At 54.7% G+C, this 14100-nt stretch overlaps 1 protein-coding gene across 3 annotated transcripts; it reads left to right on the plus strand.

The window, feature by feature from the left end:
• Positions 1 to 89: 89 nt before the first annotated feature.
• Positions 90 to 12811, plus strand: Fgfrl1 (fibroblast growth factor receptor-like 1). Of its 3 annotated transcripts, none has more exons than NM_054071.2 (7): positions 90 to 393; positions 756 to 979; positions 9147 to 9419; positions 10528 to 10608; positions 10716 to 11000; positions 11080 to 11433; positions 11677 to 12811. In NM_054071.2, the coding sequence occupies exons 2-7, from the start codon at positions 913 to 915 to the stop codon at positions 12204 to 12206; spliced, it is 1590 nt and encodes a 529-aa protein (NP_473412.1). In that variant the 5' UTR covers positions 90 to 393; positions 756 to 912; the 3' UTR covers positions 12207 to 12811. The 3 variants fall into 3 exon arrangements, with proteins under 3 accessions (NP_473412.1, NP_001157731.1, XP_017176107.1); XM_017320618.1 differs by having other exon boundaries at positions 96 to 393; positions 899 to 979; NM_001164259.1 differs by lacking the exon at positions 9147 to 9419.
• Positions 12812 to 14100: the final 1289 nt, after the last annotated feature.

Here is a 14100-nt window from a genome sequence, read left to right on the forward strand (position 1 = left end):
GGAGGGGCGGGGAACGGGGCGGACTGGGGCTCGCAGATTGGCCGGAAGTTGTGCGGGGCGGAGCTCAGGGCTGCTCCGCGCTCGCTCCGGGAGAGTTGACAAAGCCCCGCAGGGAAGGACGCCTCGCGGCGCGGCGCCCCGGGCCCCTCGCCCCGCCGCCCCTCTTCCCCGCCCTCGCCAAGCCTCGCCGTTTATCCGCGCGGACAGCGCGCCCCGCGCCCCAGCCCGGCCCCAGCCGCCAGCGCCCAGGTAGCGCCGCCCCGCCCAGGCCGGGCCCGGGGGCGCGGGGGGCGGGATGCGGCGCCCGGGGCAGCGATGACCGCGTCGCGCTGCTCAGGGGCCCGGCTCTGACCCCGTTGCCTGCTGCGCGCCCCCGCGCTGATCCCTGTCGAGGTGAGCCGGGCTGTACGTCCGCGACCCCCGGAGGGAGGGCTGGAATGGGTTAGAGTGCGGGGCGCGAAGGGCAGGGCCGCGATCACTGTGCGGGGCGGGAGCCGGGCTCGCGCCGTAGCTGCTCCTGTGGGGCCCGCGGCCCTGCCCCGCGCCCCGCCCCCCCTTGAGCCCCACGTGGGCCCCCCAGCGCAAATTTGTCCGCTAATGGCGCAGGCGATTATCTGCGGGGCCGCTCGGTGTTGTGTGTCCCGCGGGCAGGGCCCGAGTTACAAGCGCCAGGAATCCAGACGGTGTTTGGAAAGGGGGCGGCGGGGGCGGCTGGTAATTAGTGTAAACCCTTTGTCTGCCTTTGATACGCTCAGCGTCTACGCGCCTCGCTTCCTTTGCCTGGAGCTCGGCGCCGAGGGGGGCCGGACCCTGGCTCTGCGGCCGCGACCTGGGTCTTGCGGGCCTGAGCCCTGAGTGGCGTCCAGTCCAGCTCCCAGTGACCGCGCCCCTGCTTCAGGTCCGACCGGCGAGATGACGCGGAGCCCCGCGCTGCTGCTGCTGCTATTGGGGGCCCTCCCGTCGGCTGAGGCGGCGCGAGGTGAGTCCTGGCGCCCAGTCTGGCGCTTTGGCCTCTGCAGCGCCGCCCCTTTCCCACCAGCCCTGAACTCTGCCACACAGTGCCCGCCTGGCACACTCCTCCCCTCCCTGTCTGCTCCATCGCAGCAGATCCTCCCCCCAACCCCCATCCTTAACCTGAAGTACTGTCGGTTTTACATGCCTCTACCTCACTCTTGGGGTTACCTAGTCACAATCAGATACCCCCAGCTCACCCTCTTTGGCTGACACCTCATGTAAAGGGCCCCAGAATCATTTGACTGTTGGCCTTGCCTAGGTCCTTTCCAGGACAGCCTCATAATCTTGCATAAACACACTTTCAGGTGCATATCTAGATGGAGAGCAGGTGGTTGTCACCCCTCCCCCAGATTCTTGGGGAGTGGACTCTTTGTGGGAGCAGAAAACCTAATTGGGTCCCTGGGAACTTGCAGAGACTCACACAGTGCCTAGCTGAATATAGAGAACATTGGTGATATCTTGGTGATTGGAGCTCGCTCTGATCCAGCCCTCAGCTGACCCAGCTCTGGACCCTTGGCTTGCTTATCAATTACAGGTAGCATAGTCTACCATCTGGGAGTCCCCAGAGCACAGAACATCACTACAGTAAAGGTGGAAGATCTTAGACCACAGGGTCACACACTATGTTGTTGCAGGATACACCACACTATGGCTTGGCTACATCACTCGTCTTCTGGGGAGCTCTGCCCTAGACCTAGCCCTGGCAGAGGGCACCCAGAGCTGATGGGTGATACATGCCCGTAGATTTTTGGCCACTGTGTTCCAGTGTCACGGGGCACAGTGCTGGGCTCCCCTATGGTTAGGCAGGACTGATGGCCAGGCGGGCCCTTTGGGTGTGTTGGCCACTCAGGACTGTCCTTGCTCTGTCCACCAGTCCTCTGAGGCTTCGCATCTCCTCCCCCCGCCACTAGCGCGGGCGCACTGAGCCCAACCTGGCCTTATATGGCCACGTTTGGTGTTGGGCGGCGGGTGGCGGCCCAGGTGGGCCTTATGCCACTATAACCCCCCTTCTTCTGCTTGGGGACTGGCTGGCTGGAGGGTGGGGGCTGTCCAGGCACAGCTGGGCTGGACAGTGTCCTGGGCATGTAGGCACTTGGGCCATGCTGGGTGAGTTGTCTCTTCACCCTCCCCCCCCCCCCAACTGGTGGCCCAGTCTATGATTGGTCTTTTATCTGTTTGGATACACCCCATCCCTGCACCTGCCTCTTCTTTGGCTGCTCAGCAAAGGAGGCTCTGAAGGCTCCTGCCCTGCCATGATCACTGGCTGGAGCTTCAGGCAGATTGATGGGTGGCAGTGGGCAGCAGCACTACCTTTTGGTGACGGTCCTAGAGGGTCCACTGTTTCTGCCTTTGTCTCCCTTGGCCACAGTCCTGGGACTGTGCCTTGTATCTGACCCTGGCTGTGCTAGTGAAGGCCTTTGGCCAGCACTAGGAAGCTGGAAAGATCTGCCTTCCAAGGGCAAGGGCCCTGTGGTTGGGGTGGAAGAATGGCGTTTCCTGAGTTATGCTGACTTCTCCCTTCAGGCACAATCTGGACTGGAGGGGCTAAGCTATTCCAAATGCATTCCTTCTCCAGTGGTTCTTCGTGAGTAGGCCCAATTTTGACCTTAAATTGGGCCAAAGAACTGCGTGTAGAGTTTGGGCTGTTTTGAAAGCTATTTCCCTGGGGTGTCACAGTTTTTGGAATCTGTACATCTCTAGATTGGGATCATATTTTAAAAGTTCCCCTTTGCCCAAAGTTTCACAATGCAGTGAATTTGCCCTAAGATACTTCCACCCACCCCCTTTGAAAAAAAGACAAGGTTTGGTTTAGTCCATCCCGTTTCTCACAGTTAGAATGTAAGTTTCAGAACAGAATACCATTCTCAAAGATAAGTCTAGAAGTGAAGTGCCACCTCTGGGACCAGCCTCTGAGCAGCCAGCTTAGGAGTCTTCTCTGTCTTTTGGACCCAGTCTTTGGGTTTGGAGTGAGCTGGCCCTGATGGACAGTCGGGGTGCCTGCCATGGCTGTACAGTGCAGCAGTTTGCCCAGAGTCCTGTGTTGTAGAGAAGGATGTGTATGTGGTGCTGTGGAGATGATGATTGGCCATTTGTGTGGAGCTGACCCTGGCTTTTAAACAGTCTGTAGGAGGCCTCTTTTCTTCACAGGCTGTGGCCGATCAGAGTGTGGCTGGAGTGAGGTAGATGTTCGGGAGCCAGGCCTAGCCCCTGTGAGGTAGGGATGTGGGCCAGCCTCCCATTCACATCTGGGGCCCTATTCCTGGAAGGGAAAATAAATCACTGTCCCCCTGGGGGCGGGGAGGGAGCTGTGAACAAAGTCGCCTTTGGCTAGGCCTGGAAATACCGACCACAGGCTCCTTTATCCTTTGTGCAGGATCAATGGGCCTCTGGGCTCTCAGAGTTGCCTTTCAGTCAGCCTGCCCTGTGCTGTGGCCCTTACTAGGGAAATGTTGGTTTTTCCCCAGCTGAGGCCTCTAGTCTCTGGTTTTCCTGGCCTTGGCTCAGTCTTTGCTGGTAGTGCTGGGGGCAGTTGGCTGTGGCCCAACAGCCTCATTTCCCCTACTGGCCACCTGCCCTCTTTATAGCCAGAACCTGATGCTTGGTCCATAGTGGCCTCTTCTCCCTCATTTTGCCTTAATGTGGTGACCCCAGAATGCATAGGGGGTAAGGTGTGTCTAAGCCCCTGTTTCCGTCCTTCATAGGTACCTTCCTCTGCCTGCTACCTGCTCTTCTAACCAGTACTCTTGCCTATATTTCAAGGTGGAGGAGAGCAAAGGGTTCCTGAGAATGGGGTAGGAGGAGCTAAGAGCCCCAGGCTGGGGTGCAAACAGAGTAGGCCTGTGGTAGGTGTAGTCTGTGTAGGCTTAGGAGAGGTAGAAGGTAGACAGAGGGTGCATGCCATTGGATAGCTGCAAAAAGCAAGGGCTTCCCACTGAGCAGGAAGTACAACTCCTCTTTGCACCAGGAGTTTATTTCCCGAGAGATTTGTATGAACTGCCTAGGGTCTGTAGAGCTAGTGGTGGTGCCGCTAGAAGTAGGTGGGAAGGGGGCCATCTGCTGTTCTGGCTCAGGTGCGATGCTGGATGGTAGGAGAAGGTTCCAGCCCCCGACTGGCCTGGTGCCCTACAGGAAACATGGACACCAGGCCAGAGCCTTCTACTGAGCTGCCCCTATATGCCTTGCAGCCTATCTTCCAGCTTCTGGGAGTAGTGGTGTGGCATGGGATGAGGCTCAGAGCCACACATTGATGAGGGGTACTGGGATTCAGAGCCCTCACATCCTTAACTCTGTCCCTAAGAAATCTGTCAGCAGTGGTGATGGCTTTGCTGGACTATTTGTTTTAGGCAGTCCAAATGTTCCGCCAGTCTTTACTGGGGCTAGGTGAGTAGCACATTGCCTCAGGAGCTTTGGGTTGAGGACATAGCTTTTGAGGTGTCGGGTATGTCCAGAATCAGAGTTAGGGCTTGCCTAGGGACAGGGGCCTGTTGGGTTTTCTGACTTGAAGCTAGCCCACAGTCCAACAAGCCAGTGTTTGTGAGAAGAGGCTCAGGGGCTGGATGTCCAGGTGAATCCCCCTCAGTGGGTCCTGAGATAGTCACTTTCTGTGGATATGTATGTGGCTCTTGCGGGGCTATGGTCTTATCTGATGATATCTATGCTATATGGTCTTGGTGGATCAGGGAGTGTCTAGGAGCTAGCAGATGTGGCAGCTGAGGTATTCCAGAGAGAGGACAGACCTAGGGGACCAGGCAGTGCCTCCAAAGAACTCTCTTCCCTACATCCTTCTGGCTGCCTAATTGCTGCTGCTGGGTAACAGGCAAGCTAGCTCTACTAACCAGCTTATTGGAGCATGGCGTCTCTTTGAGGTGCCTAGGTGGCCTTGTTTATGGGATAACTATTTGCCTGGGTCCTATCAATCTGGCTGTGGAGCCTATGGATCTGTCCCTTGGGCACCTTCAGTTAGTTATCAAGGCCTAGTCCTCTCACAGCCCTGGGTCTGTGTGTTACTGGCCACAATTGTGAGTGTGTGCATGCACACACATGTGTTTGTGTGTGTGTCCATGCAGTTATATTCTTTCAAGGATCTTAGCCTCAAGACAAGACAAAGCCTGGCCCCGCACACCTAATAGGCAGTTGGGCCTTGTGACTGCCACCTATGCTTGTTTCTTTTGAGGGGCATCTCTGCCACTTCCTGGGCTTTGGCCTCCTAGCAGGTGTTGGCCCTAGAGGACTGTCTGTGGGTTTCTCACCTGTCCCTGTCCTGGGACTCCAGCTGTGAGTACTGTGGGATATATGTCCTCACAGCCAGGGGCTAGGGCAGTGCCTTTGTAGGGGTGTGTCACACCAGTTATAGAAAGCTCATTACCTATTAGGCCTGTCACTGTTGGACAGGTGCCTTGTGATTCTGCTTGGGTTGGCTCCTATTGTAGTCCCTCTGGGTCTTGGAGCAAGGTGTCCCGAGAACCAGATGAGCCTATTCTGCTCCTTTGCTGTTGAGACTCTCCACACCATTCTCAGAGTCCCCTAGATAATCACTTTGTAGCTCCAGGAGCATGTTCACTCTGAGCTAGCTGACCAACTCCATAGCCAGTCTCATTGCCTGGCCAGAGAATTCCTTTCAGGCTTGAAATTCCTAGGGCCATGCAGGCCTCACAAGGGCCAAGCTGGGCCTGAGTTGGCCAGGTGTTCTCATACTTTGTCCAGGGTCAGTTGCTAGCTGGTGCCTAGACCAGCCCTTTGAGGAGGGGAGTTCAGGTCAATGGGCCTGGAACCACAGCTTTCAGCTGTGTCTATCTGACTTCTCAGGCTCCAGGCATTTCCCCTATAGTCCCCAGGCTGGCATCTAGACCTGACACTGACCGCATTCTTCAGGTTATGAACATATACTGAGCTAATGTCTCACCTGGCTGGAGCTGTATGGGGTTTTCAGAGGTATGGATCTGGCTGATCTGGCTATAGAAGTTATAGAGAGACCAGAAGCTGGTATGGCTCCTTCCTTGGCCTGGGACCTTCAGATCATGTTGGGCTTTCTTAGACTCCTGTCATTCCTGAAGGAGCCAGCCTGGGTAGGCTGGTCAGACAAGCCCTGTTAGAAGGTCAGGTATAGCCATTAGGCCCCAGCCTCTGCCTAGAACTGTCCCCCACCCCCTTCAGCTATCCTAAGGCAGAGTGTGAGGCAGTGCCCCCATTGCCTTGAGCTTCAAGTCAGTTTCCTCACTGGCTGAGTAGGGTAAATGGCTGTCCAGGTAGAACAAAGAGGGCTGTGTTTCCTGAGCTAAATATAGATCCAAGGTGGCCATATTATGGCCCAAATTCCCAGAATTCTAGGGGCTGGGCTTTCTGCAGGGGGTTGGAGGTAGGGGTGGTCCTTATGTAGGTCTCTGTAACAAGCCCAGCCCCACAGTGGGGTACAGTAGAACTTAGTTGGGGGCAGGGCTGGCAGGATACTGTTTGCTTTAGGATAAGGCTGGCTCCTCTGGCCGGCCTGTCGCCAGCCTGTCCCCCAGCAGTGTGTGCAGGCAGGCCCCAAGGGCCAAGCTTCCAGCCATCTGGCAATTACTTAGCCCCGTCCCTCAGCAGTGGTCATGACAGGCTCCTGCTTCTTAAGTATCCCCTCCTCTAGGCTTTTCTTCCTCTGTCTGAGGTCAGGAGGAGTGGTGCTTCCTAGAGGCACAGTGAGGCTGTTTCTCTGAGGATCTCCCTATGTGGTGTAGGGCGATAGATTAGTTTGGCCTTTGGACAATCCTCAGGTATGCCTCCAGAACACCTCTAGGCAACTGAATATATGTGTGTATGCTAGCATGTATGGGTCTACCTGTGAGGCTTTGGATACCAGGTTGGTTGGGGACCGTGGAGCCAGTCAGGGCTTTGGCCAGTTTCTCATTGACCTGAAACTTGGGAGGCCCTGTGAGTGGTGGGATTTCAGACAGTGACAGGCGGTGGGTAGAGTTGCTTGGGAATGGGGCTGAGACTTACGAAGGTATAGGGAAGAGATCTCAAGAGGCCCATGTGGTGAGTACCAAGCAGCCTTTCACACTGTAAGCTGGATGCAGGAGGGACAGTTGGCAGAAGAAACCTTGGGACTGTGTTTGGATTGGCCTTCTGCCTTAGGTGGTCTGTGAACAGAACAGATTAGGGGAGAGGTGGGCTGACAGCTCTCTTCCTACATCTACTATTTCCCTTTCTAGAGGGAGCCATGAAGGAAAGTGAGGATGAAGGCTGGTGTTGAGATCTCAGTTGGTAGCAGCTTTGGGCCCAGGGACCCTGAATGGAAGCAGAGAAGAGGGTTTCAGAAAGATGGGAAAGGATCTGAGCCATGTGATTACAAGAAAAGGAGAGGTGTGGGAGGACCCCTTCCTCTGTGTCTCCCTGCCCCATTGAACAGGAATGCTGCCCTTGGGTTTTCACTGGGAGACATGGCCCCTCCCTTTGGGCTGACTTTTTTTTGTTTTCTTCCTCCTTAAAGTCCATGTTAGTACATCAGAGTGGGCCCTGAAAAGCAGCTTCTGGGAGTCTGAAGGCATCCATAGAAGCGTGCCTGGGCTGACAGTGGCCATATAACTAGGGCAACTGCATGCTGAGGAAGCACCCGCTGCTTATAAAAAACACACGTGCCCCCAGGCCCAGTGCTACATCACCGCTGAGCTTGCACAGGCGGCCTGTTGACACCATTGTGCTTATCCAACCTTGCATGCTCTGCCCAGGACCATCCCGGCTAGAATCATTTGATGTGGTAGGTAGGCCTCACCGACAGATTAGAAACGTGACGTGTGGGTGGGCTGTAGGACTACGGATGCCTCTCTTTGTTCAGAGGTGACCCTGTGACAGTCTCATGCAGTGGGTATGGTTCTCTCCCTCTCCCCCTGCCAGCCCTTCACCTTTCTGATACCTGCAGGCTCTGTGCACTCTGTACTCACCCTCCCAGCCAGGTGGTCGCTTGTTGCCTGCTGTGCCTGGTCACACTCCTGTCTAGAGTTACCTTGATGGCTGGCACTGAGAAGGATGCTTGATGTGGGTTGGTGATGTTGGGAGTGTGTTTCCGATGGCCAGAGTTGTGGGTTCCAGGATGGCCCTTTCCAGGATGGTGGCCTTGACTTGTGGGACTTGAGTCTCTGCTATGGGCCCTTCCTATGAGCATCCTGTTGGAGGGCTGTCTCCTAAGGCCAGGCCAAATCCTTAGGTATGACCTAGGGTCTGTCACTCACATGGGCAGGGCCCAGTAGGTTCTTCCTTATGAAGCAGATTTACTGAGTCTGCCCAGCTCTTGCTTATCATGTGTATCCCAGGCAGCCCTCTAAGATTTAAACCCTCAGGATACTTGTCCTCTGACCCCATGGTCTTGGTAGTTTGTCTCTGTGAGGTCTAACTACTGGCAGGCTATGGCCCCTGGGACTGGTGACAGCCCCAAGCAAATTCTGTCCATGAAGTCAGACACAGAGCACACAGACAGAACAATCATTTGTACGTGGGTGCATACACATCTGTGACTGTAGGGAACCCTTGCTGATGGGCGCACGTACATGACAGTGCATGCTGGCAAATGTACACCTCGCTGTTTATCCTAGGTGGTTTCTCCTGCTGACCCATTTCCACCCATTTCCATCTGAAACAGGTGTAAGATGGCTTTCTCTTCCTTGGGCCTGACTGATCTGGGATGATGAAGGCTCAGTGGCCAGAGGTAGTACAGTGTGTAGCAGGAACATAAGATATCCTGTGAAGCTATGTGTATAGAAAAAGAAACCAGCCAAAAACCCATCCTGCTGTCCTGGTCTTGGGCTCCCTCCTTTTTGACTAGAGAACATATAGTTCTCTCTGGTGAGACAAAGGGATGTCCCTGTTTTCTTGGTTTGGATTTTTTAAAAATATTGAATTAAGCTGTGACCTGACCCCTCTGGCCTCTCCATTCTCCTTCTCGGGGACACTGCTTGCTATGGTGACGCTAAACAAGCTGCTCGGGATTGACACAGTGGAACGTGTTGGACATAGGCTACTGTGGTTGGGAATAAGGCTCATGTTTTGGGGCCTCTGCCATAGCAAGCAGACTTCTTCAGTGGAGTCCAGGTGGGGTTCCACTGTGTCAAGCTTTTATTCCCCTCGTGCGTTCCCCTATCCAAGTCCTCTAACTCTTGCAGGACCCCCAAGAATGGCAGACAAAGTGGTCCCACGGCAGGTGGCCCGCCTGGGCCGCACTGTGCGGCTACAGTGCCCAGTGGAGGGGGACCCACCACCGTTGACCATGTGGACCAAAGATGGCCGCACAATCCACAGTGGCTGGAGCCGCTTCCGTGTGCTGCCCCAGGGTCTGAAGGTGAAGGAGGTGGAGGCCGAGGATGCCGGTGTTTATGTGTGCAAGGCCACCAATGGCTTTGGCAGCCTCAGCGTCAACTACACTCTCATCATCATGGGTCAGTTGGTGTTCAAGTCAGAGATTACGGTGGGGCCAAAATTGGCTGGGCGCAAAGTGTGCAGCAGACACACCTGGATTCTCCCACCCTGCTTGTTTTGCCTGCACCAAATCAACCTGGATATAGACAAGATCAGGAGGGCCTGTCTGTCCCTATTCCTAGCCTGGGTCCTAGGGCAGCCAAGGGCCCCCTGCCACCAGGCCGGCTTTGGGTCTTTGCTTCCAGGTGGCAGAAATGGATTGAGGGGGGATGGGTAGCTCAGGCAGTGGTTCCACTGAAGAGCTGCTGGGTGGGGTAGGGTGGAGTGGGCTGAGGACTTGGCAGTGCAAGCGTTGGCAGCCATGACTTTGAGGCTCAGGTTTCAGAGTTCAGAGGGGCCGCAAGAAGTGAATGGCCTCTGTTCTTTTCTGTCCCTGGGGCCCAGTCAATAGGGAATGGGCAGGTGTCTTTGGTGACACACCCTCCACACATTGGTAGCAGTCATGGCCTGTCTTCTTTCTTGGGCTCCCTAGTGTGGGGCCCTCAGCCTGGCTGATTCTCTTTGCAGTGGAGGTCTAAGATAGTGGCCTTGGACAGCCTGGTCCTTGGTCCCAGGCTGGGTGGAAGAGGCGGCTGTCATAGGGGGACATTCCTTATCACACCCAGCCCCTCCCCCGTCACTGCCCAGTACAGGCCTCAAGGCCTTCTCTGGGTTTGGAATGGGAATATTACGGCTGTCCACCCTCCCCACCCCCATCCTTTCAAAGAGGATGATGACCAGGCGGTATGTAAGCCATGTCTCTGCACCAAACACTCGGCCCCTTGATGTGGGCTAGGGTTACTGCAGCTGCTGGCTGGGCCTGGCCCCCTCCTCCTGAGCCCTGCAGACCCCCCGGAGCCAGGGTGGGGGGCGGTTCTCCAGTCCCACCATGCCTATCAGGGTCACCTGCACCCCGGGAGGGGGCTGGCAGGCAGCCCTTGTCCAGCTGTCCTTGAATCCTGACGTGTGGGTATGGCCATGGCCTTTTTTTGGGTTCTAGGACTGTCTCAGCCAGGGCCTGCTAGGTGCCCTGATGAGGTGCTCCTGTGTATCCCTCACCTGGCCTCCTTATTACCTACTTTTCTACAGATGATATTAGTCCAGGGAAGGAGAGCCCTGGGCCAGGTGGTTCTTCGGGGGGCCAGGAGGACCCAGCCAGCCAGCAGTGGGGTAAGTATGGGGTGGGGAGCCTGTGTGTGCTTGGAACTGGGCAGTGCTGTGCTCCTGGCATCTTTACATAGCCTTTCTACTGACCTCGATGCTGCCCTGCCCCACAGCACGGCCTCGCTTCACACAGCCCTCCAAGATGAGGCGCCGAGTGATTGCACGGCCTGTGGGTAGCTCTGTGCGGCTCAAGTGTGTGGCCAGTGGGCACCCACGGCCAGACATCATGTGGATGAAGGATGACCAGACCTTGACGCATCTAGAGGCTAGTGAACACAGAAAGAAGAAGTGGACACTGAGCTTGAAGAACCTGAAGCCTGAAGACAGTGGCAAGTACACGTGCCGTGTATCTAACAAGGCCGGTGCCATCAACGCCACCTACAAAGTGGATGTAATCCGTGAGTGGTGGGTCTGTGGTAGGACAGGGGCCCGTGGTGCCTAAAACTGTGCTGACATGTTTGTTTTTCCTTGGCTTAGAGCGGACTCGTTCCAAGCCTGTGCTCACAGGGACACACCCTGTGAACACAACGGTGGACTTCGGTGGGACAACGTCCTTCCAGTGCAAGGTGCGCAGTGACGTGAAGCCTGTGATCCAGTGGCTGAAGCGGGTGGAGTACGGCTCCGAGGGACGCCACAACTCCACCATTGATGTGGGTGGCCAGAAGTTTGTGGTGTTGCCCACGGGTGATGTGTGGTCACGGCCTGATGGCTCCTACCTCAACAAGCTGCTCATCTCTCGGGCCCGCCAGGATGATGCTGGCATGTACATCTGCCTAGGTGCAAATACCATGGGCTACAGTTTCCGTAGCGCCTTCCTCACTGTATTACCAGGTGTGTGTGTGGGCTGCCCACCCCATGTTTACTCTCAGTCTCTACCATTGGTCTGGGCTGTCCTGGGGTTCCCCAATGTCCACTTAGCAAGTGGGGCCTCCCTATCCTTTTCCCTTCGTTGTGGGTTATCCTTGCCTCATAGGGAGTTCAGGGGTGCTGCCCATATAGTTCACATTTGGGCTGGTTGCCCCATTAATATAGGGACATTCTGTCCCCTACTCTTCTTCTTAATCTCTCTTGCAGACCCCAAACCTCCAGGGCCTCCTATGGCTTCTTCATCGTCATCCACAAGCCTGCCATGGCCTGTGGTGATCGGCATCCCAGCTGGTGCTGTCTTCATCCTAGGCACTGTGCTGCTCTGGCTTTGCCAGACCAAGAAGAAGCCATGTGCCCCAGCATCTACACTTCCTGTGCCTGGGCATCGTCCCCCAGGGACATCCCGAGAACGCAGTGGTGACAAGGACCTGCCCTCATTGGCTGTGGGCATATGTGAGGAGCATGGATCCGCCATGGCCCCCCAGCACATCCTGGCCTCTGGCTCAACTGCTGGCCCCAAGCTGTACCCCAAGCTATACACAGATGTGCACACACACACACATACACACACCTGCACTCACACGCTCTCATGTGGAGGGCAAGGTTCATCAACACCAGCATGTCCACTATCAGTGCTAAATACAGCGAATCTCCAAGCACTGTGTCCTGAGGTAGGCATTTGGGGGCCAAGGCAACAGGTTGGGAGAATTGAGAACAATGGAGGAAGAGTATCTTAGGGTGCCTTATGGTGGACACTCACAAACTTGGCCATATAGATGTATGTACTACCAGATGAACAGCCAGCCAGATTCACACACGCACATGTTTAAACGTGTAAACGTGTGCACAACTGCACACACAACCTGAGAAACCTTCAGGAGGATTTGTGGTGTGACTTTGCAGTGACATGTAGCGATGGCTAGTTGAAGGAATCTCCCTCATGTCTTAGTGGTCATGGCCACTTCCCCACCCCTGCCCATCTGTGTTCCTGCCTGGCCTTGGTGTGCTTCCGTGTGCCCTGGGTATCAGGAGCCTATCATCAACCTGACTGGGGTGAGCAGTGCAGCCATGCCTGGAGGTTTGAGCCACCCTCCCCTTGCTAGAGAGAAGGGCCTCAATATTTATATTTAAGAAATGAAATAATATTAATAATAATGTAAGGAGGGCTGGGACACAGGGACTCTGGCCTTCCCTGGGGCCTGGGACCTGCCTGGCCTTGTGGTTACATTGGGTACCCTCACTGTCCATGGCTGCCTGGTCTCTGTAATTTTATATAGAGTTTGAGCTGAAGCCTCGTATATTTAATTTATTTTGTTAAACAAGAAATTGCCTCCTTTTCTCATTCTGGTGTTTTTACCTGGGGTTGGTCTGTTCGTGTATTTGCCAGTGAGCACACTGATGTGCTCACTTTTGGGTATACTCACATATATGCATTGATAAGTATGTGTGTATACATGTGCTAGCTTGCATGTATCCACATGTACTGATACTGTGCCTGGGTGTCTTTCCTTTAGGGAAGTGCCTGCCTTTCCTTTCCTAGACCCCAGAGTTGGGTTTTCCCAGGTTTTGTCTTCTGAGCTTCATAGTGTACCAGGAGTGGCTGCAGCTAGCTGGTGGTATGGGGTGTTGTGAACTACTCTGGGGCCTGTTTGGAGTGCTGTTGTACACATAGATGAGTATTATCCCTCTATTCTGTGCGTGACCCTGCCCTTAGCCGGGAACCTACTTTTTGTTGTCCCATTTTATGTGGCCTTAGCAGGGAAGCTGCTTAGAACTGAGATCGGGTGAGCCCCAGAATCACAGTAACCTCTCTCCTCAGGGTTCCAGCTGAGTGTCTCCCAGGTCCTCCTATGGTGATAATTGTGAAACTGAGGCTCCGATTCACCTAGCATTTTTGGAGGCTGGGATATCTATCCCAGGTTCATAGCTCCCTAAGGCACACAGGGCTGGGCATATATCTCAGTAGTAGAGTGCTTGTCTAATATATGTGGGAAGTCAGTTCGGTCTCCAGTATCTTATATATGCATGCATAAAAATCCCACATGCACGATCCAAGTATTGATGCAGGGGTCCTGCCATGATTCTAAGAGCTTTTCCCTGAGAGAAATCACCATTCTTAGCATCTATAGATAACAAATGACCACTGAGTTTCATCAGGTGTCTCTCTGTGTGGGGCCCTCAGGAGTAAGTTTAGTTACTCTGGACATTTCTTTATAGGACTCCTTCATATAAGATGGCTCTTAGCCCTTGAACTCCTGGGGTAGCCATATTTGGGTGGTCCTGGCTGTTAGTGATAGGGCTATCTCTGGCTACCAGAGGCTGGAGATGCCCAGATGCATGTTGAAGGCACAGTGCAACATCAGGTCGACAGCTGGTGATAGACAGCTATTCCCCATACTGAATGACTCAGCAAGGTCAAGTTTTTCTGAAGTATGGTGAATTGGAAAGAGGGGAGATCTTAGGCAGTGAGTTACCCGTGTCATACAGATACACTGCAAGTGAGGAGTAAGAGCAGCCCCATCATCCCCTGCCTTTCATCTGCAGCCTTATAAGCAAGATCTGCCTGGGAGAGCAGGTGGTGAGTGACAGGCTGAGAAAAGGGCTCCAATGTAGGTAAGACAACCCTGCCCT

Source organism: Mus musculus, chromosome 5 (assembly GCF_000001635.26).
Source record: "Mus musculus strain C57BL/6J chromosome 5, GRCm38.p6 C57BL/6J".
Taxonomy (NCBI): domain Eukaryota; kingdom Metazoa; phylum Chordata; class Mammalia; order Rodentia; family Muridae; genus Mus; species Mus musculus.

What these genes read in the sequence shown, in the direction of transcription:
- Fgfrl1 (NM_054071.2), top strand. Translation starts at nt 913, where the DNA reads ATGACGCGGAGCCCCGCGCTGCTGCTGCTGCTATTGGGGGCCCTCCCG. An exon ending in CCCAGCCAGCCAGCAGTGGG is followed by an intron (nt 10,609 to 10,715) that starts GTAAGTATGGGG and finishes CCTGCCCCACAG; the next exon opens with CACGGCCTCGCTTCACACAG. An exon ending in CTACAAAGTGGATGTAATCC is followed by an intron (nt 11,001 to 11,079) that starts GTGAGTGGTGGG and finishes TCCTTGGCTTAG; the next exon opens with AGCGGACTCGTTCCAAGCCT.